Source organism: Schistocerca americana, chromosome 7, assembly GCF_021461395.2.
Source record: "Schistocerca americana isolate TAMUIC-IGC-003095 chromosome 7, iqSchAmer2.1, whole genome shotgun sequence".
Lineage (NCBI taxonomy): Eukaryota > Metazoa > Arthropoda > Insecta > Orthoptera > Acrididae > Schistocerca > Schistocerca americana.
This window is the reverse complement of record NC_060125.1, coordinates 462,534,218-462,559,658: the sequence shown is the minus strand read 5'-3', so window position 1 is coordinate 462,559,658 and position 25,441 is coordinate 462,534,218. Positions and strand designations below refer to the sequence as shown.

At 42.5% G+C, this 25,441-nt stretch overlaps 1 protein-coding gene across 1 annotated transcript in view; it reads right to left on the bottom strand.

Annotated features, from left to right (window-relative positions):
• Positions 1-2,057: 2,057 nt before the first annotated feature.
• Positions 2,058-25,441, bottom strand: part of LOC124623016 — a 109,955-nt gene continuing 86,571 nt past the window's right edge. Inside the window, exons 8-10 of the mRNA XM_047148807.1 lie at positions 3,618-3,806; positions 2,571-2,756; positions 2,058-2,477 (exon numbers count right to left, since the gene is read on the bottom strand). Of these exons, the coding sequence (XP_047004763.1) occupies positions 2,140-2,477; positions 2,571-2,756; positions 3,618-3,806 (713 nt within the window). The 3' untranslated portion in view covers positions 2,058-2,139. The remainder of the gene's footprint in view (positions 2,478-2,570; positions 2,757-3,617; positions 3,807-25,441) is intronic.

Genomic DNA, 25,441 nt, shown 5'->3' with positions numbered 1-25,441 from the left:
TATCACGACTTGGTATTATCTAAACCCGTTATTTCTTGAGAGTGCCAGTCGATAACTTTGCACTGTATTAGTTACATTCTGTTCGAGATACCTCATGACGTTAGAGCTCAATATGTTCTAAGATTCTACGAAAATGGATGTTATGGATAATGGACGCTAGTTCTGCAGATCAGTAATACTACAATTTTGTAGACGTGTATGATCTGTGCTTTCTTCCAAACTACTGGGCTATGCTTTTTTCCGAGAGATCTAAGGTAGATTATTAATAATAAGGGCTTTTTTAGACGAAAATTGTGTATGGAATCTGACAGGTTTCAATTGGGTACTGGAGCTTTATTCGGCTTTAACGATTTCCGCTGTTTCTCAACACCATTAGCGCTAGTGTCTATTTCACTCATCTTTTCATTGGTACTAGGGTTAAAGTGGATCATTTCTCTTGGGTTTTCCTTTCTGAAGCAACATCTGAAAACGGAGTTAAGCATTCCAACTTTCACATTGCTACCCAGTATTTCAGTCCCTTTATCGTCCGTAAGTCACTGGACACTAACTTTTGTACCATGTACAGCCTTTATATGTGACTAGAATTTATTTGAGTTTTGTGAAAGAAAATTGCCGCCTGCTTCGTTTAAACTTATTATGCAGTAGTCTTGGTTTCCTTAGGGGTTTATTTACAGTGAGTGTATACCAAGGAGGGTCACTAATTGTTCTACATGTACATACCTTCCCATTGAATGGTCAACTATTCTTTTAAACTGGAGCGATAGTTCCTCTACGTGCTTCTGCCCTGAGTTAACAGTTACAGGTTGCTCAGTGACACGCGACACTACTGGTTTATTGTATGTTTTATTGAACATACAAATCTTTCTAATTGTATTCGTTGAGCTTTGCAGTTTAGCGGTCACTGTTACTACAGCTGCCTCGTGGTCACTGATACCACTTTCGATGTCGACATCTTCTAAAATATCGTGTATAGTGGTTGCTATTAGATCTAATATGTCTCAGTCTTGAGTGGGCTTCCAAACCATATACTAGTTGACATTAGATTTTATACATTTCAATCATGAGTGGGTTTACGAACTATCTGTTCTAGGTATGTTTTAGATAAGCTATTTAGTAATGTTTCACAGGTTGTCTTGACACGCCCACAACCAACAAGAGTGTTGTCACGCCTCTTGATAGTTGGATGATTAAAGCCTCGTCCGAAAACCTGTGTTTGACTGGGGAACATATGCTATAATAAAATAAGATTTTCTCTAAAGTTTTCGAATACATCAGGAGGTGAGTGCGGTGATCGAGAAAAGGATGCAGTTACAATGTTATTGGCTTGTCACATTCTTTTGACCTGACGTTATTCATATTTTCAGGTAACATGGGTGTACGAAAGGGACAATTTTAATCAGTCTAGCATTTTGATTTAAGTCAGATGTGCAGTGTGAATGGTTGATTACTCCGTTGTTAAACTGTTACATTAACATTGTAATTTTAACATTATTCTACGCTTCTTACGTTAAGATTTTAGTGTTACTTTCTTGATAACTCTCTGACTGAGAGTTTCGGATAGTATTGCGTTAGAACTCATTACGAATTATGAGACTGTGACGTATGTACTGATATTTTAGTTTCCATGGCTAGTGAACTACTGGTAATACTATTTCGCCCAATGAACATTATTTTTATTATTGTTTTGGGAATTCTTTTTACTTATTTTAAACCAGTAAGATATTGCTTCTGTTATTGTGATCTTTTAAAGTAATTGTTTCTAAAAAATCTTATGTACTCGGAGAGTGACTGTGATCAATAGTAATGTCTGAATAAACGGTAACACTGCGAAACCGTAATTATATCTTCACAACCTCCAGCTTCCCCCAATCCATTGACATTGTTGCTGCTGATGCCAATTCCTCGGCATCAACCGAGATATTTCATTATTGTACTTACGATTGAAACAGTGGTCAAGGAACTCAAATACCAATATAGATAAATAGGTAAAATGAGAGTAATTAGTGAGGATTTGTACTCTAACGTTTCACATCGCAGGTAAATGAAAAGAAGTCGCAGAATGCTAAAACATTTTTATTTTGTATAACTTTTTGAAAACTGTGTGTTATCAGCAACAGTCGTCGTTGAATGAAAAATTGCTCAGTGTGGGAGAGTCTCTATGTAATTTTGTAAGCCGTCTGCAAACTGTCTTATTAACATCTCCACTTCGCCGCCCACCAATGAGCTGAAGCTACCCAGGCCTGTGTACGAAAGTTTTTCAGTGACCCAGCTATTCACATGTGACCCGTAGTTCTTCAATATCTCGTTCACCATCTTCGCAGTCAATTTCACTCCTTGTCGCACCATGAAGTCTTGCGTCCTCGGTGACATGTTCAGATATTTGTCGATGACGGACCTCACAAGCTGGTACCTTGCTATGAGATCCTCGACACTCCTCCGACTTCGCGGATGCGGGTCATCCAAGTGTTGTAGGCCCTCTAGTTCAAACGGTCGTGTTATTAGTGACTACGGTAACGGTTAAAGTGTAAAGTTCTCGTCAGTGAAATACCTATAACAACGCATTTACTCACCAGGTGAAGGGAAATTCACATCTTCAGTGAGAGGTTCGGTGTTATCTTCCGTGTGGAAGCTTCTACCAGAACCGAATAGATACTTCGGTTTGTATTGTAATTTATTCAGCAATAAAGCGCTGATGGGTGCGAGGTACTGGTCCGTAGGAATGCCCGGTGGTAAATGTGACAACGTTTGAATAAGATCTGTAACAAATAACAACACCGCTTTAGCATCTCCTGATGGCGCTATGGGGCGAAATGAAATTAGAAAAAAAGGATCTAGATGAATATCCTGTACTGTGTAACATTTGCGAGTTGACGATCACAGAAGCCGATTTGGAGAGACATGACAGAAATGAGAAATCAATAACGTTCGAGGCGACATATGGCGATAATCTTCTACGTAGGTGCTCAGCAGCTTGTAACAACTGACAATATGTGCAGGTTTTATTTCAGCAGTAAATGCGAATTTCACGACCGCATTAATGAGATCCAAGACAGAGGGAAGAGCATCATAAACAGTAAATTATTAACGTGCTTAATGAAGATCGATTTCAGTTATTCTATAGCTATTTTCACTGCAGTCATATCCAAGTCATGACGACTGACCGTAAATAAAATCGCACGTGGCTCCACATTGCCATTACCGATAACGAACTCGATGAGTTTAACTGTTTGTTATCTATAACGGCAATGTAGTGTCACGTGCGATTTTTCTTTTAAGACGAGTCATGTTGACTTAGATGTAATTGCACTGAAGGTAGCTACGGACAGCTGAAATCTATCTGCATTAAAATGATGCCCTTCCTCCGGCCTTGGCTCTGATTGAAAATATGCAAGTTTACGTAAGCTGCCCAGTTGACAGAATTTTTTCTATTAGTTGTTCAGCTAGTATAGGGGGCAAATGTCCAACATCAGTGACAAGTCATACATTGACTGACAAAAAAAGTGAAGTAACCAGAAGACATGGTCGGATTTCAATGAAGCTTCGTATACATGCACACCATCGGCAGCAATGCAAATTATTTTAGAGTTCTAAACACATATAACAATCCATTTACTCACCAAGTGAAGGGTAATCCATATCTTTAGTGAGAGGTTCAGTATTTCTTTCCTTGTCAAAGCGTCTTCCGGAATTGAATCGATACTGTGGTTTATTTTGAAATCCATTCAGTAATAAAGAACTGGTGGCGGGTGTGAGGTACTTAGTCTCAGGAACGCTTGGTAGGAAACGTGGTAATATAGGAACAAAATCTGTAAAGAACAGAACCGCTTTAGCATCTCCTAATGTCGCTATGGGATGAAATAAAATTAGAAACAAAGATTATGGTTTAATATCCCATACTGCGTAACATTTGAGAATTAAGATCACAGAAGCCAGTTTGGAGAGACACGAAAGTAATGAGAAATGAATGACGTTCGAGGCGAAATGTGGTGACAGTCTTCTACATAGGTGCTCAACAGCTTTGCAACAACTGAAAATATCTTCAAGTTTGATTGCATCAGTAACTGCGTACTCCACTACCGTATTAATGGTATTCAAGATAGGAGGAAAGACATTATGACTAGCAAATTAATTTTCTGTTTAATGGAGATCGATTACAGTTACTGTGTAGCTATCTTCAGAGCTGTCATATCCAAGTCATGATGACTGATCGTAAATAAAATCGCACATGGTACCACTTTGCCGTTACGGGCAATAAACAGTTAATCTCAATGAGTTTAATTGTTTGTTATCTATAATGGGAATGTGGTACCACGAGTGATTTTTATTTTTAAGATGAGTGGCCTCGACTTGGATGTAATTGCACTGAAGATAGCTACACATAGCTGAAATCAATCTGCGTTAACGTTTATGACAAACGGTGCCCTTCCTCCTGTCTTGGCTCTAATTGAAAGTATGTAATTTTACCTAAGCTGCGTAGTTGACAGAATTTCTTTCTATTAGTTGTTAAGCTAGTATCGGGTGCACTTGTCCATCATTAGCGAAAAGTTATACATTCACTGACAAAAAAAGTGAAGCATCCAGAAGATATGGTCGGATTTCAATGAAACTCCGAATACGCACACACCATGGGCAGTTGTGTAAATTATTACAGAGTTGTTATCCTTTATTAGATGTGTATTTATTAAATGAACACTACGAGGTATCAGTCGGCCGCAACCGTAAACAAACCCCGCCTCCCTTCTGAAGGGAGCGGTGATTCGTTTTGTTGTGGCGAGAGTCACATTCGAATCCCTTTATGCTCCAGAATTAGTCTCTTCACTCATTTCAAAATAAGAAAAAAAGCAGTATGCAGTTCAAATCAAATCTAACAACGTATTTGTTAGCAGCTATAGTGAAACTGTCTGGTGTGGTTGGCATTGGCAGTTTAGGACCGACCTGTACCTTTATCTTACGCAACCGTAGTTCAAAACACCTAAAACTGCCACGGTGTCCGTATAGCAGTCTTGTTCGCGTTTGCTGTTGGTACTATGCCTGGTAGGGTGTATACAGGGCGTGATTCGCGTCAGATATTGAGTGTTCATTGTGAAGAATGAGTACGAGCTGCGCACTCGTTTGAGGCTGTACTATCAACAACTAACAATGTTTGAAAGAGGCCTGGTTGGGAATCTCCAATTGGCCAGCTGGACCAGTAGTACAGTATGTGGCGTTCGGATGTGACAGTGGACCGATTTTCGACTGCGTGGGAACGTGAATCAATGTTGCGGGCTACCGATCGTGGTGGCCCAGTGCTTGGCACACTGGATTCCCATTCGGAAGGAGGATGATTGAAATCCGCGTCTGGCCATTATGATTTAGTGTTTCCTTGATTTGCCTAAACTGCACAACCAAATGCTGCGATGGTTCTTTTGAAAGGACACGGCCGATTCCCATCTTCATCATTCCCTAATCCGATGGGACCGATGACCTAGCTGTTTGATCAGTTCCCCAAATCAGCAAAGGAAGCAACCAAGGCTCCAGTGGAACACATATGATCACGACAAAGGAGGGTAGCCTTACTGTGCACGAGCATATCGTAAGCCATTCACACTGGCGTTTTCATACGGGAACAGATGAAGGCCTTTGAACAGTTATGCTCAAAAGTATCCGAACGACTTGAATTGCTTTTCACCTGATTCGTATGCAACCCACATAACGCAGCTGTTTAGCAGGTCCTCTAATCACACCTCGGTACAGTCGTTGGACTATTGAAAATGCTTCCAACAAGTCACCACTAGAAAACACTGCTCTGCATCGAAATATCTCAAGATGTAAAGATATACCACGATACTACAAATATCAGGGAACACCTTATCACAGATAAGACTGTCCTTAAAGTTTGTAAGCTCACACTTACTGCAATAAATGACATAACTGAAATGTTACCACTCTCATTATTACGTCAGATAGGTAATGCACGTAGTAAGTGCGTCATATTCACTATTTGCTCTACAAAGTAACGTACCGTACTTATTATTTAACACAAAATGACATTAAAAATTTTAATTATTCACGAGCAGCTAATTCAGAATATGTATGAACTTCAAATGACACGAAGAACCGTGTCGTTCTGCATATGGATTCAAACCCAGGTCATGCAGACTAAGCAAATATTTCGTGACTGACGGAAACTAAAAGTCTTTCCTGATTATGCATTCAGAGAGTGTTATACCTCTATTTTAGACAGTATCAGTTAGCAAATATCAATTTTAAATTACATAATGTTAACATTTTTAATGGGCAGGAATTCCTACCAAGCATCTGTTGTCCCTGTTTACGAACTACGGGAGATGTTAAATATTGTTTCTTCACAAGTAACTTACTTGAAATGGCTTGAGGTAAAGCTTTGTGTTGGACAGGGATTCGAACCCAGAACCCAATCAGATTGTTATCGAAGCACAATCAACTGTGCATATCGGATTAACTCGGCAGCAGCTAGATGTTTGAACTGAAATGACGAAACGAAACATTAATTTTTTCCTTCCCAGGACTCCAACCCGACACCTATCCCTGTTATATTCTATAGAAAACGAACGTTAAATATGGGTTTGTTACACCAGCAGCGACATGTGAGCAAGTTTGAACTAGAAATAATATGACGAAGAGTTCAGTGCTGACTGGGAATCGAACCCCACACATATCGTTGTTGACTACACACAAAGAGTCGGGCCGGCCGGAGTGGCCAAGCGGTTCTAGGCGCTACAGTCTGGAACCGCGCGATCGCTACGGTCGCAGGTTCGAATCCTGCCTCGGGCATGGATGTGTGTGATGTCCTTAGGTTATTTAGGTTTAAGTAGCTCTAAGTTCTAGGGGACTGATGACCACAACAGTTAAGTCCCATAGTGCTCAGAGCTATTTGAACCATTTGAACAATGAGTCGGCAGCTACCGAATTTTTCTCCACCAGCATCCCTGAACTTAGAGTTATCTCGCAAATTGTCCTGTGTATCACTGGGAGTCAAAATCGTCAGATATCGTTAGTGTTGACAACGAATGAAAATACACTAAAAATGAAAATTATTATCCACCAGCAGACAGGTGTTCTCATGCTACAGCTTGATAATATATAATGAAAACTTTAGTGCTGGGCCAAGATTCAGACCCATTCACGCGCAATATGTGTAGATGTTGAAGAATCTGCAGTTCTGAACAAACAACAATTTGTAGTCGAGCTGTATTGTCACGAAGGGATCAAATTCCGCGTTAAGAGCGGTCTCAGTTGCATTCCCAGTTCAGAACCAGTTTTATCGACATACGGACGCTCAAATAGAAGATGTAAGAAGCGTCCTGTGACCCTACATAGCGTATGTTTCGTCACTATAAATAAATAACTAGTACAATACAGATTACTGGTGACAGAGTTTCTACAGGTCGCCACTTCTGACTTTATTGTGGTTCAACCTAACGCCGGCCGAAGTGGCCGTGCGGTTAAAGGCGCTGCAGTCTGGAACCGCAAGACCGCTACGGTCACAGGTTCGAATCCTGCCTCGGGCATGGATGTTTGTGATGTCCTTAGGTTAGTTAGGTTTAACTAGTTCTAAGTTCTAGGGGAATAATGACCTCAGAAGTTGAGTCCCACAGTGCTCAGAGCAATTTCTTTTCAACCTAACGTCTACTTGGTAGAGAAGGAATATCATGATTAATGTGAATTTCAGACCACAATGGCTTTATACCTTCTTCACTTGGCGTAGCCAGAAGAGAATAGAATCTGTCTCCCCCTATCAAAAGTCATCAGCAGAAGCTGGTATCGATCCCAGCCTAGAAGTATATGAAATCATTATCAATACAACAGACCACCGAATTATTTGTGCAGAACGGCACACTGGATGAGAATTCTGCTACACAGGCTCCCTGTAGTGGCTTGCAGCATGTTCAGTACATTCATTTACTTGATTGACCGAATCGCCATGCCACCTCTGGAGGTGTTAGAGTTACGTGTCAGTCAGTCTGCATTCGCCCAGTGAGCGGCGAGGACGTCTTGTTTACGTCCCGTCCGCAGAGTCGCGACGCGCGTGTTTTGTTTACTTCCTCGCCGCAGCTAATACTCGCGTTCGTTAACCTTGGGTCGCCATGGCTCATTCGTATAGAAAATCTACCATCAAGATCAGCTTCCAGCCCGACTACGCATGGCCACGAGCCTTAGAAGTCGAACGATTCATCCGTGACGAAGTTCAAATATCAACACCACACATCATCGGTATCCACCTATCCACCACAAGTAGCGTCGTTTACGTCGAGATGGTAGATGACGACTTATGTCACGCAGTTGCGAACAGATGAGTGAACACTCTCGAGTTCAAACGCTCCGATGGTCGCATCAGAGAGGTTACTGATGACCATGCTGGACTAGGATTATGCACACTAAGAGTCTTCGAACTCCTTTCGAAGTGCCACCTGACGTCGTTACCTTGGCTTTCCGCCCTTATGGGACGGTAAGTAGTCACGTGGCCGAAAAATGGAACACCTTCGAGACGCACCAGGTCGTCCAAGGCGTCCTACAAGTGAAAATTGAATTAAAGAAACATGTGGCATCCTGCTTAGTCATAGGTGGCTGTGGAGCAATAGTAATGTACGACGGACAACCTCGTACTTCTTATGCTTGCGGCTAGGAGGGTCATTTGCGCTCGGCGTGTATTCAACGTCGAGTTACACAACTTCTATTACATGACACGACACCACCTCTTACGCTCACAGCCCTCCCCCTGAATTACGCAGAGGTGACACGATCGACCGTCATGACAGACGACAAACGCCTTGGACAACAGGAAGCGTTAGAATGCACACCTGTCGCCAGTCCTGGATTGACCAACACCATTACGGTGTCCGCAGAGATTGATGAACGCCGCCCATCGACTCCACATGAAGTTTAGGACGAGAGAATGGAACTCGACGCTAGGGTTGTACCGACCTCTGCCTTTCTACCTGAGGGGGATGCGATACGGGAACCACAAACTCTCTCGGACACAGAAACCCACGTCCGCAAACAAAGGTCACCCAGAAAACATAAAAAGCGACGACGCACACCATCAGACGTTTGCCTCCAGCGGACGTCTTCTCCAGTTGACGACCGGACGGCCGACGAAACGACGAGGAAAATGGATGACACGAGATCGCCCTCACCTGTCACTTTGATTTTGACAAACCCGATTCCGCTCTCTCGGACAAACGGATGGCCAGCACAGCGCCCGCCGTTGCTACACAACCGGAAACAACTGCGGATTCACCCTTAGTCACTCAGCCCACAAGTGTTTTACCGCAGCCACCGTTAACTTACGGACCTTGGGCGGATGACATTGAAGACGATTCTACGGCCGCTGTGGTGGATGAGGAGAGGCGTCTCTCCTCCCACGCCTCGGCGCCTCCCGAGTAGCATTAGATGACGGCGCGGACGTGGCCAGCAGATCACAGGCCCCACCTTTTACGGCGACACTTACGGTGGCCCCCACCGCAGGAGACGATCTACAGACCTGTCGCTTAACGACCATCAACATTAACAGCATTCGGACACGTACGAAGTTGTCGCAGCTCCAAGACATGCTGAATGCAACAGACGTTGACATGGTCTTTCTCCAAGAAGTCTTCGTCGCCGATTTCCTGGGTATGTATGGTTTTACGGCTTATGTGTCCCACGCCTCGCCAACTAACAGTGGAGTCGCCATTCTCCTCAGAGAGGGCCTCGAGGCGGACGAAGTCCGATATCTCCCCGACGCCAGAGTAATTGCCGTAACGGTGCAAGGCGTCCGGTTTATCAATGTGTACGCCCCTTCCGGAACAAATCACCGTCGTGACCGATCGCTCTTCTTCGCAGAAGGAATAGCACCGCTTTTTAAGGCAGACACGATGACTTGATATTAGGGGGCGATTTGAATTGCACCCAAGCACCTAAAGATCAGCTGCCACGCCATTCACCGTGCCCCGAACATGGGACAATCATCGGCGATCTCCAGCTGGTAGACACTTGGGAACATGTCCGAGGAAATAGACCGGGATACCATTTCACGAGTCACTCGCCTAGTCGCATCGATAGGATTTACGTCTCCCGTTCTCTCGCAGCAACGGTGAGTGACGTGCAGGTGCGGCCAGTAGCCTTTTCTGATCACGAGGCGTATATATGTGCCGTCACACTTCGTCGCCAACGGGTGTGGCGCAGCTGACATCCGTGGAAATTAAACCTTGTTCATCTTGCTTCTCCGGATTGTCGACGCGCCATCGAAGACACGTGGAATTTCTGCGTTCGCCGCCTCCCAACGTACCCTACGTCGATTAGTTGGTGGTTAACCTGCGCCAAGCCTGCCCTACGGAGAACCTTTATTACGTATGGTCTAGAGACAGCTGCTTGGAGGCTGCAGACCCTCGATTTTTATTTCACCGTCCTTCGCGATTGTGCCTCCTTGCCACCCACACCGGAACGACAGTTGACAGTTCAGCGTGCGAAAGCACAGATCGTAGCCCATATGCACGAACACAAGACAGACTCGCAACGGAACGACCCACCATGTACCACGTTATCCGAGAACGTACACTGCGAAGACGGGCGCTGATACATGCCATCACCACTGAGGACAGCCGTCATCACATCACACAACGCGATATTGCTGCAGCCTTCTTCGACCATTACGTACGACTTTATTCTGCTCAATGCTCCGACCCGACGACGGTGTCAGCAGTCTCTCAACTGGTTTACGGCACTGTCCCACAGGATTTACAAACTGAATTATTGAACGACATTACGCAAGACGAAGTTATCGACGCCATCGGTAAAGGACCGGCGAATAAGTCTCCTGGCCCCCACGGGCTCCCTGTGGAGTTTTGTAGAACTTTCCAGTATTTACTGGCTCCCGAGTTAACAGATATCTGTCGGGAGCTTATGTCCCCCGCGGTGCAGCTCCCTGCGACCTTCGTAGAAGGAATAATTATACCGGTTCACAAACCAAAAGTTGGGGCTCGAATACAAGATTACCGCCCGCTAACACTCGTTCACTGCGACATGAAGATATTCACCAGACTATTAGCAAACCGTCTACGACCGACCCTGCCTTAATCATCTCACCAGATCAGACTTCCGTAGGGGGTATCAACAACATCCACGCAGCACTATGTCGATACCGTGACTTACTAGCCAGGGCACGCCGCATCCCGGGAGCACTGGCATCGCTAGATTTTAGCGAAGCTTTTGATCGAGTGGATGACGCGTACCTAACGTCCGTTCTCCAGCACATGCAGTACCCACAGCAATTGACAGACGTCGTAATGCGTCTCCTCCGAGGGGCGACTTCCAAAGTGCTCGTTAACGGGCGTCCCTCGCAGTCCCTCCCGATTTTCCGCTCCGTGCGTCAAGGCTGCCCCTTGTCGACGATACTATATGCTCTGGCACTGGAACCGCTCCTCTGTGGCCTCCGTCAACGCCTCACCGGTCTTCCGAAACCGCCCGGCTGCTACGGTCGCAGGTTCGAATCCTGCCTCGGGCAAGGTTGTGTGTGATGTCCTTAGGTTAGTTAGGTTTAAGTAGTTCTAGGTTCTAGGGGACTGATGACCACAGCTGTTAAGTCCTGTAGTGCTCAGAGCCATTTTTGAACTCACCGGTCTTACCCTGCGTGACGTCACATTTCGCTGAACAGCATATGCAGACGACCTGGTTCTCGTGTTCCGCAATCGCGACGATGTCAACAGAGCACTAGAATGGATCACCACGTATGGTGTGGCTTCCGGCAGCTGTCTCAACGTCGCCAAATCGGTCGCCATGGCCATGAGAGACGGGTTGACCCCTGCGTGTCTCGAACCCCTACAGCTTCGTGGCACTATCAAATGTCTCGGAATAGAGTTTCACGACGACATACGGCGCACTGCGGCTCTTAACTACCGCCGCCTATTACAACAAATTCGGGTCCAGATCTTCAACCTTCGTCTGCGTACCCTCGACATTCTCCAAAGGACACACTTCGTCAATGTTTACCTCGCATCGCGCCTTCCACACATAGCGCGTGTTCTTCCAATACCTTTACTGATGGCTCGACGTCTATGAGCGGCATTCGGAGCCTACGTCAGTACAGGCATGCTCTTCAAAGTCAGTTATGAGTCGTCGACCCTTCCCCTAGAAAGGGGAGGTCTTGGCCTAGTCCATGTCGACAGAGCTGTCGCCCTGTATGTCAGCTCACACATCAAGTTGTGGCGCCACCACCCGGAACGTTTGACAGGTTTGCTGTTGGAGTCCTTAGCTCCACCCTCCCTTATGCCCCCGCTGACGACGCAAGACATACCCCCACCCTTCTACTACTTCGGGAACATTTACATTGAACACAGCTATGTCCGTATCGCAGTACCACTGACGAAACAGGCGTCGGCGCGGGATATATATCATGTCCTACATCAGAGGCGCCCGCCAAACATCGTGGAGACCAAAAGCCCTCAGGTTAATTGTAAGGTTGTGTGGAAGACGATTCACGCGGTTACACTGAACACAGCCGTCCGATCCACATGACTGTGAAGTCAATGGTAAACAGATAACCCGATCACACATCCACAAGATAAACATGGCGGAATCGCCTCTTTGCGTAGACTGCGGGAGGCCGGACACGGACGAACACCGTCTCACATGTGGCGCGGCAGAAGACGAATGGCAGTTGGTGTGACAAATTTTGTCGTATTTTGTACGAGTGACTCCGGAACACATTACACTTCGTTTTCTACTTTTTCCGGATCAACAGTATTTCCGGCGCGCCAAGACCAACGATGTCACCAGGAAGTAATTCGTCGATCACAGAGTTGCCAAACATACCCTGCCGTGTTGCCAAATCTCAGTTACAGTACCAGCAGGAAGAAGACGAACCGATGTGATCCTATAGCGGGCTGGGAAGTGACCATAGCTGGCGTCTCAAAGACGCAGCTGCTATGGCTTGGAATACGTAATGCGTCTGATGCGCATTTCAGTAACCAGGTTTAGGGACTGGAGCGCAGTTACCAATAATGCTCAGAACTGACTGCAAACTAAACGTCATAAATCAGTAACTCTCATAGTTGTTTTTATATTTCTTTCGTAAGTGTACTCAAAACTAAGAAACTCATTCACGGACAGTTTCGATCCTCACCAACAGTCGAGCACAACAAACAAACAAACAAAAAATAATGTGTGTGCGTGTGTGCGCGTGCTTGTGTGTGTGTGTGTGTGTGTGTGTGTGTGTGTGTGTGTGTGTGTGTGTGTGAGAGAGAGAGAGAGAGAGAGAGAGAGAGAGAGATAAAAATAAAAAAGAATGAGAGAGAGAGCAAAAAACTTTTCTAAAGAAATTCAATCTTGGTATGTAAAGAAATCTTTCAAGAAAATGAAACGTTCCACATCATTTCAAAATGTCGCATTCCCGATCTATGTAAGAAGTATTAATGCAATGTAATCTAATCGAATCTAATCTTATCACATTGCTAAGCCATGAAATGTCTTGAATTACCGAAATTTTTGCCAATATCTCTAACCAAATCTAAACATAAAAATAAAAGACAACAGTTTTTGTAATAAACGAGGACTCCTATCAAGACCCTTTCGTCCCTGTTAGCTAACCACGAAAGATGTCTGATATACCTCCATTCAGAAGAACAAAGTGAGCACACATTTAAATATGAAGTGCATGATGTGAAGTTCTGTGATGGAGATACGAACCAAACACATAATTGTATTGTTAACTAAGTAAAATCAGATGTAACTTATCGGTTTTTATTACCAGCTGCTAGGTGTTTGAATCTAAAATAAGGATACAAATATTTGTGCTTGAGTGACAATTGAACCAGCACACTTATCGTGCGCATGCGGTACACTACTTGTTTCACGATGGACCTAAAGATATATTCGACTTTTGGAACTACCTACAATAATGTCATTGCAAGATCGTACGGAACCCAAAATACAGACAGTATTTTTCTAATTACTTAGGGAGTGCCCTACGCCACCCTCCACGCAGCTGGATCATCAACAGGTAGGAGAGGACACCCATTGAGTGAGCTGACAAGACTATGTTCGATTCTCGGTGGAATAACATGACATACGTGAAGACGTACGTGGATGATGAAGCGTAAGGAGAGTGGCGACACAACTTTCTGCATCATGTATGCAGTACTTTTTTTTTTCGTTTTCCCCATGTACATTACCTCGGTGTAGGAACGTGCGAAGATATTGTTTCCTTTACTCAGAGCACGATGCGGTGCTAGAGACATTTATTTTTGCTGTGGTATAAAGTAAAACCAAATTAAGAATGTATTAAAAACAGTGAATAAGAAAAAGTTGCGTAATGGTAAGCGTCGAGCGCCATAGATAAAACGTCGCGAGTTCGAGTACATTCACTGCCACATTTTTTAAACGCAATTCTGCTGTCTGCTGAAGTTATCAATCTAATAGAACTTTGAACATAATTCCCTTCACTTCTCAACCCAAAATAGTCGCATGTGGAAAACGGGCTAACTTCTGCGACAGTTTGTTCTGTTCAGGAATAATAGACGACCAGACAGCAGATGCATCTCGAAACTTTTGTATTATGTATGGGGAGAGCGCATCGTGCCAAAATACGTCAGAAAAGTATTTTCTACATTAGCTGTCGTGTGGTAGTGGCATTTTATTCTTCTTCAATCCATGTTTGACAGTTTTAACTCAGAACAAGTTTTCTACATGCATCTAATCAATAAACTGCATGTGCGTTGTCACACTGTTATAAAGAACATCAGAGAATTCGCATGTATCACGGATGATTAATTTCTCTCTCGTGTTTACTATTGTTTTAACAACCGTAAAAGAAACCTTCCGAAAATTGTGCACTGTATTATAAGAAATGAAATTAAACTACCCACGATAATCTTACGACAAAAGTCTGTTTTAATAAAACTGAGTATCTGTACACAAGCGTGCCCCTATCGGTACGAATTAGAAAAACACTACTCACTTAGATTTCAATTGGGACTGTGTTTAGTTAGTAGGCTGTGTCACACTCAAGACGTAGGCAAACGTGGAATTTCATAAATAAAGTTATGTATTCCTAGAAGCCCAAAATCAGTTTACCAGCAGCGGAAAGAGGCATTACCTGTAGTGCAGCATTGTAAGTTTTTCACCATTGCAGTATGAGCTCAAAGTATTTTTATATGATTTCCTTATCAATATTTAATCTGACTGCTCGTAACTCTTCACAGAAGGGATAAAAACGATATTGCTAGCGAGACTGAAACCGCGAACCATAACAAACTTTTTCAGAGGTCAGCGTGTAACCACAGAGCCAACGAAGACGTATGTTCAAAAATGGTTCAAATGGCTCTGAGCACTATGGGACTTAACTTCTAAGTTCATCAGTCCCCTATAACTTAGAACTATTTAAACCTAACTAACCTAAGGACATCACAGACATCCATGCCCGAGGCAGGATTCGAACCTGCGACTGTAGCGCCTTTAACCGCTTGGCCACACCGGCCGGCGAAGACGTATGTGTTTTGTGTTCCTTCACGAGGCCAATAATGCCTGGAACTCGTAAACAGCTATTTAAAGGACGTGATTCGTTGCGATTTCCACGTGCAACGACTTTCCAGGGCTGAAGACCGTAAATTTACAATCTTTTGTTACACCTCAAGCGATAATATCTCAGATTATTCAATGGAAATGACAGGAAAATTCAAGTGAACTTTGAGTCTTAATTCCGTGCACACCAGGAAGTAATTTGTCGATCACAGAGTTGCCAAACATACCCTGGCGTGTTGCCAAATCTCAGTTACAGTACCAGCAGGAAGAAGACGAACCGATGTGATCCTATAGCGGGCTGGGAAGTGACCATAGCTGGTGTCTCAAAGACGTAGCTGCTATGGCTTGGAATGCGTGTGATGCGCATTTCAGTAACCAGGTTTAGGGACTGGAGTGCAGTTACCAATAATGCTAAGAACTGACTGCAAACTAAACATCATTAATCAGTAACTCTCATAGTTGTTTTTATGTTTCTTTCGTAAGTGTACTGTGTGCGCATGCATGTGTGTGTTTGTGTGTGTGTGTGCGCATGCATGTGTGTGTTTGGGTGTGTGTGTGTGTGTGTGTGTGTGTGTGTGTGTGTGTGTGTGTGTGTGGGTGGGTGGGTTTGAGAGAGTGACAGAGAGAGAGAGAGAGAGAGAGATAAAAATAAAAAAGAATGAGAGAGAGAGCAAAAAACTTTTCTAAAGTAATTCAATCTTGGTATGTAAAGAAATCTTTCAAGAAAATGAAACGTTCCACATCATTTCAAAATGCCGCATTCCCTATCTATGGAAGAAGTATTAATGTAATGTAATCTAATCGAATCTAATCAAATCACATTGCTAACTAGCCATGAAAAGTCTTGAATTACCGAAATTTTTGCCAATATCACTAACCAAATCTAAACATGAAAATAAAAGACCACAGTTTTTGTAATAAACGAGGACTCCTATCAAGACCCTTTCGTCCCTGTTAGCTAACCACGAAATATGTCTGATATACCTCCATTCAGAAGAACAAAGTGAGCATGCATTTAAATACGAAGCGCATGATGTGAAGTTCTGTGATGGAGATACGAACCAAACACATAATCGTATTGTTAACTAAGTAAAATCAGATGTTACTTATCGGTTTTTATTACCAGCTGCTAGGTGTTTGAATCTAATATAAGGATACAAATATTTTTGCTTGAGCGACAATCGAACAGCACACTTATCGTCCTTCATTATCACTCACGAATATGTGCGTGATTGACCAGAAATAACGAAACCTATTGCGATTGTTGGCAACACATGAACAGACATTAAGAATGCATGTTAATTTTCACTAGCAGGCCGGTTTGCACGTGATAGGGCTTGAAATGAAATGACGAATATTTTTATACCGGATCAGGATTCGGACCCACATAGTTATCTTTGGAGGAGACCTAGAGAAGATTGCAGTCTTGGGAAAAGGAACGAAATGATTGAACTATACTGTTCCAAGAGATTGAAATGGCTCTGAGCACTATGGGACTTAACTTCTGAGATCATCAGTCCCCTAGAACTTATAAATACTTAAGCCTAACTAACCTAAGGACATCACACACATCCATGCCTGAGGCAGGATTCGAATCTGCGACCGTAGCGGTCGCGCGGTTCCATATTGGAGCGCATAGAACCGCTGGCCACCCCGGCCGGCCGGGAGATTGAGATCCCTGAAAGAGAATATACGAATTCGAATCCCAGTCCAGCACCATATTTTTCTACGACTCTAGTTCAGTCAATTACAAGTAAATAAGAGCTCTCTTCCTTTAAATGTCTATCACTTCATCAAATAAAATAAAATTTTCTAATGTAACTAAGTTTACTGGTGACAGTATTTTTGTTTACCATGACTTCCACCTATGTCACTGACCTGCGTAAACCGGCTCTACGTAGTTGGTAACGAAGGAACGTGATGTTTAATGCGGATTATGGATTATAACGTGTTTCTCTCGAGGTTCTCAGAGGTAGAGTAAACAAGTTTGTGCCTCTTAAAAGTAAATGTCTGCACCCACGCATTTAACCTGTGATAGCTCGTTCCACCAGAACATTGTGGCCACATTTCCCAGCCCCTGGAGTGTGCCGTAACGGATGATGTGCTTAGCATACAATATTAGTCACGGTGGAAAAAATGCGAGTCTATTAAATGGTTAACTAGAAGGAAGCTTCTGACGCGGAGATTATGCTATTCTCATGTCAGGACTATGGAAAGACTCTTGTGAAGCCAATTTGAAATTTTCCCTAATCCAGTAAATTTCTTAGTTCCATAAAATCCACTGTGAAGTGTGAAGTTACCGGATAACTCGATAGTACAGACATTATTACTATCGTTTTCTTCATACCGCTGCTGGAACACATCTGCTTGAAGATCGTTTATAGCGTTTTGGTCATTATAGAAGTAGTTGCGCAACAACAGGTTCTTTTCCTGTCTACGGAATCCTTTGGATGTTAATATGAAACATCAGCAATTACTCGTAGATTACATTAAAACTAAAGTAATTGATGAACACATTATCTCATAACAAAAACTGGCTGCCTTTCTTCATTTACTTGCGACGAGAAATGGCCGTCGAATACTGCTAAACCAAAAGCCAAGGAAACTTGCTGCCTTCCGCTATACGTCGCTGTCAGTTCTTCCATATGATTTGGTCGACGTGACTTGTTTCAAGTTGTGAATGACCGACAATGTTTTTGAAAATCAATTGTTTTCCTTTGCAATAAACAGAAAGATTAACATTCTAAGCTATCCAAGTTCAACATTTGCGCAATAGTTCAAATTTAATATTCGGTTCTATAATGAAGGAAAGTATTTCACAGTTGCAAAACCCACATCCGACTCATTTACCTTACACTTAGTAGCTGACCATAAAGTCTAGCTCATAGTGACACTAGTTTAAGTAACCTAATGTAACGTAGACTGTCTGTCCGTGCTCTTTCTCACCGGAAAATAAGCAATTCACTCATTGGGTTCCGAAAGTACACTGTAACAGTAATTTCTGTGTGTATGCAATGCATGCAAACTGTAGTCAAGACATCCTCCAGGAAATACTGCAGTCTACAAAGTTGCCAGATCGAGCATGTTGCCGGACATAGAATTCTGAGCGGAGCACGACTGTATTTCCACTTTACGTGATCGACTCAACGGACAATTTATTTGTGTAAGACTGTTTTTACAACTCATATTGCACGCCGACGGCCCAGCAGAATTAAAAAAAATAGTTTATGACAGCAACGTTAACTATAGCGTTCGAAGTATTTATAGTATTGTATACGTGTGTGTAAACGCTCTCCAATGACCACTCAAGGAAGACAAGGATACACAGTCCAGCTTCAATATTATAAATACGCCTCAGTTTGTGGGTGAACTCAGACTTAGCTAATAATCATTTTCAATAGTTTACAGTACTGTACCCATTGGTGTTAAACTAGTTTTCAACCAGTGATTCCCACAGTTACAGTAACATTACTTGTGATGCCTCTTAGACAAAATACTTACGGAGTGCTATCAGACGAAAAGATCAACCTGACCCAAACTGTGTGAAGATTGTTTTACAACCTTCGTACCTGGATAAAGGGCTTTTCCTATTTGAGATATCTGTGAACGTTGCTGCATAAGACGATTTAAGAAGAAACTAAATTTCTTCAGCTACGTAAATGTTTAAGGAAATTGTCTCAACGGCACTAAATCGTGGTTTGTGAATCGTTTACCGGCAGTACTCTGCCGAATTTCGCAGTTTGGAAGACAAAAAAGCTTAGTGACAAATTTCACAGAAGGATAAGGGGGACGAAGTGCCTTTCACTGGAAGGTCATGTTGTTTTATTTAAATGGTTACAAAATCAGCTAAAACGGTGAGGTTGTCAGTATAAGCATATGAATATTATCAGTATGATGTAGCACTGCCAGGGGCCTGTAATGATAAAGGGGCCATTTAGGTCAGTCATATTGTATACAGAAGTGGAAGAGAGAGCACCACTAAATTCTACAATCCGCATGCATTGCATACACACAGAAATTACTGTTACAGTGTACTTATGGAGCCCAGTGAGTCAACTACATGACATAACTCGTCATCCACCATCTTGACGTAAACGACGCTACTTGTGATGGATAGGTGGATACCGATGATGTGCAGTGTTCGACTTCAAAGGCTCGTGGTTGTGTGTAGTCGGGCTGGAAGCTGATCATGATGGTAGCTTTTCTGTACGAATGAGCCATGACGACCCAATGTTAACGGACGCGAGTATTAGCTGTGGCGAGGAAGTAAACAAACTACGCGTGCTCGCGACTCTGCGGATGGGACGTGAACAAGACGTCCTCGCCGCTCACCGGCCGAAAGCAGACTGACTGACACGTAACTCTATCACCTCCAGAGCTCAATAACAATTCTTCCAGAACTTCCGCATTCCACAGTGCTGTTACATAATGCATATGAACGGATCTAGACTTCGGAGAGACACACAGTTACAGCTTTTCTTTTGCACCCCATGATATTATCAACAAACAGATAGCACAATAGAGTAGCTCAAGTGGAAAGGAAAACCTCCTATTTAAATTTCTGCATCCTGCACTGTTGGCAGTTCTGTGTAGGTGGCAGTTACGTGATCTTATTTCGGTGATTACAAAACAGAGTCGAATGTATGCACTGGGTAGCTGTTGCAGCTAGAGCATGGCGATTCGGCCAATCAAGTAAATGAATGTACTGAACATGCTGCAAACCACTACACGGAGCCTGTGTAGCAGAATTCTGATCCAGTGTGGCGTTCTGCACAGAGAATTCGGTGGTCTGTTGGATTGATAATAATTTCATATACTTCTGGACTAGGATCGATACCAGCTTCTGCTGATGATTTTTGATAGGGGGAGACAGACTCTATTCTCTTCTGGCTACGCCAAGTGAAGACGGTATAACGCCATTGTGGTCTGAAATTCGCATTAATCATGATATCCCTTCACTACCAACTAAACGTTAGGTTGAACCACGATAAAGTCAGGAGTGGGGACTTGTAGAGACTCTGTCACCAGTAACCTTTATTATACTAGTTATTTATTTATAGTGATGAAACATAAGCTATGTAGGGTCACAGGACGCTTCTTACATCTTCTACTTGAGCTTCTGTATGTCGATAAAACTGGTTCTGAACTGGGAATGCAACTCAGACCGCTCTTAACGAGGAATTTGATCCCTTCGTGACAATACAGCTCGACTACAAATTGTTGTTAGTTCAGAACTGCAGATTTTTCAACATCTCCACATATTGCGCGTGAATGGGTTCCAATCCTGGCCCATCACTAAAGTTTTCATTATGTATTATCAAGCTGTAGCATGAGAACACCTATCTACTAGTGGATAATAATTTTCATTTTTAATGTATTTTCATTCGTTGTCAACACTAACGGTATCTGACGTTTTTGACTCCCAGTGATACACAGGACAATTTGCGAGATCACTGTAAGTTCAGGCATGCTGGTGGAGAAAAATTCGGTAGCTGACGACTCTTTGTGTGTAGTCAACCATGATATGTGTGGGGTTTGATTCCCAGTCAGCACTGAATTCTTCGTCATATTATTTCTAGTTCAAACTTGCTCACTTGTCGCTGCTGGTGTAACAAACCCATATTTAACGTTTGTTTTCTCTAGAATATAACAGCGATAGGTGTCGGGTTGGAGTCCTGGGGAGGAAAAAATTAATGTTTCGTCTCGTCATTTCAGTTCAAACATCCAGCTACTGCCGAGAAAATCCGATATGCACAGTTGATTGTGCTTCGATAACAATCTGATTAGGTTCTGGGTTCGAATCCCTGTCCAACACAAAGCTTTACCTCAAGCCATTTCAAGTAAGTTACTTGTGAAGAAACAACATTTAACATCTCCCATCTTCGTTAACACGGACAACAGATGCTTGGTACTAATTCCTATCCATTAAAAACGTTTACATTATGTAATTTAAAGTTGATATTTGCTAACTTATACTGTCTAAATTCGAGGTATATCACTCTCTGTATGCATAGTCAGGAAAGACTGATAGTTTCCGTCAGTCACGAAATCTTTGCTTTGTCTGCATGGCCTGGGTTTGAATCCATATGCAGAACGAGACGGTTCTTCGTGTCATTTGAAGTTCATACATATTCTGAACTAGGTGCTCGTGAATAATTAAAATTTTTTATGTCTTTTGCGTTAAATAATAAATACGGTACGTTACTTTGTAGAACAAATCATGAATATGACGAACTTACTACATGCATTACCTATCTGACGTAATAGTGAGAGTGGTAACATTTCAGTTATGTCATTTATTGTAATAAATGCGAGCTTACAAGCCTTAAGGACGGTCTTATCTGTGATAAGGTGTTCCCTGATATTTGTAGTATCGTGGTATATCTTTACATCTTGAGATATTGCGATACAGAGTAGTGTTTTCTAGTGGTGACTTGTTGGAAGCATTTTCAATAGTCAAACGACTGTACCGAGGAGTGATTAGAGGACCTGCTAGACAGCTGCGTTATGTGGGTTGCATACGAACCAGGCGAAATGGAATTCAAGTCGTTCGGATACTTTTGAGCATGACTGTACAATACTCTGTACCGTCCCACATTGTTGGTGGGAGACCGGCTGCAGATAGGCAACGGAATTATCGTCATACGCGTAGTCTGCTGACAACGCCATAAAGCAGACGACTGCATTGCGAGTGATGCTGTGACCAAGAAAAATGGATTACTAATTGTGTTCAACGATTAATCGCTATTCTGAACTGTCTCAGATGACTAGAGTCGACGTGTATAGTGGCGATCTTTGGAGAGATCCCAGTATCACAACGATTTATAATGACACAGGCGTGTTACTTCTTGCAGTGTGAGCAACTATGAATTCAGGTTGCGGCTTGCAGGGGTTGAGACAAATCACACATCACAATGGTACGTCTCGGACATCCTGGAACTCCTTGAATTACCTCTCATGAGAGAGTATTGTGGTGCCATTTTTCAATTCGACGGTGGTTGTCTTCTCATGGCATGTTTCCATATGAACACTCTCCTGATGTTTCATGACCAGATCCTCACACCTGTCCCAGATAGAATACTTGTGCAAACAAGTGTGGACGTCTCCACAACTCCATCACCAGTAACCAGGATATTACAGACTTGTTACAACAGTTTCAAGCCAGCGTACCTCACAAGACGTAAACCCAACCATTCGAAACAGCGAATCAGTACATGCATCCCGTATAATGGTTTCTTCCTTATATTGTACGATCTATGTTATTGTATGTTGGCGGATAGCAACTCTGTCTTTCTGTTCACGGCCGGCCGTGGTGGCCGAGCGGTTCTAGACACTTCAGTTTGGAACTGCGCGACCGGTACGGTCGCAGGTTCGAATCCTGCCCTGGGCATGGATGTGTGTGATGTCCTTAGGTTAGTTAGGTTTAAGTAGTTCTAAGTTCTAGGGGACTGATGGCGTCCGATGTTGAGTCCCATAGTGCCCAGAGCCATTGGAACCATATTTTTATCTGTTCGAATGCGAAACTATACCAAAGATGTTCATCAAAGATAGTCCAGTCCCCTGCATTTAACAAGAAACAACTCCTAGTCATGGTTTCCTGCCACATATACGTTCTTAAGATTTTTGCACAATTGTAAGAAATATGCCTCTGATCTTCTCTTCTGTACTACTCTGTTTACACATGTTACTAGTGTATTTGCCTTTGAAAGTCTCATGTTGTACACTGGAATCCATGATGTGCTCTACATATGAGACGTGCCCATTATTAATGTAAAGGACGATGTGATGTTGTGGCTTACACTGTTTTAACCTGATAAATATGCATGTATATTGTGCACTTCCTTGGAAAATAATTTGTAACATTTCCTGTATGCTACATGTATATTTTTATATGTTCGGATAGAAGTTATGGAGATGGTCTGTGACTGAAGCCGGTCTATAATTGGGTTTTAATTAAAAAAAAACAGCTGATGGTCCAATATGATAGGTTGGTTTAAAAAAAAAAAAAAAAAAGTTGGAGGGGACCAAACTGATATGTCACGGCTCCCAGTCAAATATGCATATGTGTGTGTGTGTGTGTGTGTGTTTGTGTGTGTGTAGTAAAAATTCTGTCACAGATGGGCGTAGTTGACCATCATCTGCTTTTTTATGTAAATTATGGACTGTTTTCTGTCACATGATGATGAAGATGATGTTTGCTTTGTGGGGCGCTCAACTGCGAGGTTATCAGCTCCCGTACAAATTCCGAACCTTTGCTCAGCCCAATCTCGCCACTTCCATGATGATGATGAAATGATGAGGATAACACACACACCCAGTCATCTGGAGGCAGGTGAAAATCCCCGACTCCGTCGGGAATCGAACCCGCGGCCCCGTGGTCGGGGAGCGAGAACGCGACCGCGAGACCACGACCTGCGGACTGTTTTCTGTCACAGACCATATCCACAGATTCTACCAACAACAACAACAACAACAAAAAAAGAAGTACATGTGCATACAGGAAATGTTACAAATTATTTTCGAAGGAAGTGCAATACATACATGCATACAGAGCCGCAACATCACATCTTCCATAACTTAAGTAATGGCCAAGTGTCATATGTAGAGCACAGCTTGAATTGCAGTATATCACATGGGACATGCAAAGACGAACATATTAGTAACACGTGTAAACAGAGTAGCACAAAAGAGAAGATAAGAGGTACAATTTTTACAATTGTACAAATATCTTTAGAAAGTATTTTCCTCATATGGCAGAAAAACATCTAGATGCCTCCTTTCTTGCTAAATTCAGGCGATTGGACTATCTTTGGTAAACTTCTTTCATATAGTTTCACATGCAAACAGAAAAACAAAGATTCTTTGTGCTAACACACAATAACATATATCTTACAATATAAGGTAGAAACTATTACAAAGTTCTAATGTTATCAGCAGAATAATCATTGCATATACTCGATGAAATGTATGCAAACAAAAGTCGATTATATCTTAATCGAGTACTGGCAATGATCAAACTACTGTTTAACATTGGGGTTTTATAACGGTTTCTGCCTTACATTGTAATATCGGTGCCGTTCTATGTTTGTGGAAAGAAACTTCGTTTTTCTGTTTACATGTGAAACTATATGAAAGAAGTTTACCAAAGATAGTCCAGTTTCCTACATTTAGTAAGAAACTTCTCATCGAGATATTTTTGTGTCACACGACGAAAATACTTTCTAAAGATCTTTGGCCAACTCCTCGATATTTTGTACAATTGTAACACTTATACCTCTGATCTGGTCTTCGGTACTAGTCTGTTTACTAATGTTATTAGTATGTTTACCTTTAAAACTCCTGTTTTGTACACTGGGACTGGCGCCATGCTGGACATATGAGACGTGGCCATTATTTAAGTAATGACTGATGTGATGTTGTAGTTTAAACTACTTTAACCCTGTAAGTATCCATGTATATTTTGCATTTCCTTAGAAAAGAATTTGTAACATTTCCTGTACACTACATGTATTTTTTGTATCTGTGGATAGAACCGTTGAAGAAGGTCCGTAACTGAAACGAGTCGACATTTTGGTTTTAAATAAACAAGTAGCTGATGGTCAAACATGCATTTTGTATACAAAACAACACATTTTTCGCTACTCACTGCTTTATTTTCCTGCCTACAGTACGATTAGTGACAAAAATGTAAATAAAAGTGGGTGCATCTTATTGTGGAATATATATATATATATATATATATATATATATATATATATATATATATATATATACCACAAACTGGTAATCGTTAGACTGATGATGCTTTCATTAATGGCGAAATCTTTCTGATACAGGACTGACACAGGACAAGAACCGCTACTGGTACTATCCCGAAATACTTCACGGAAAAATGCTTTCAAGGAAAATGAACTTGCGCGTGCGT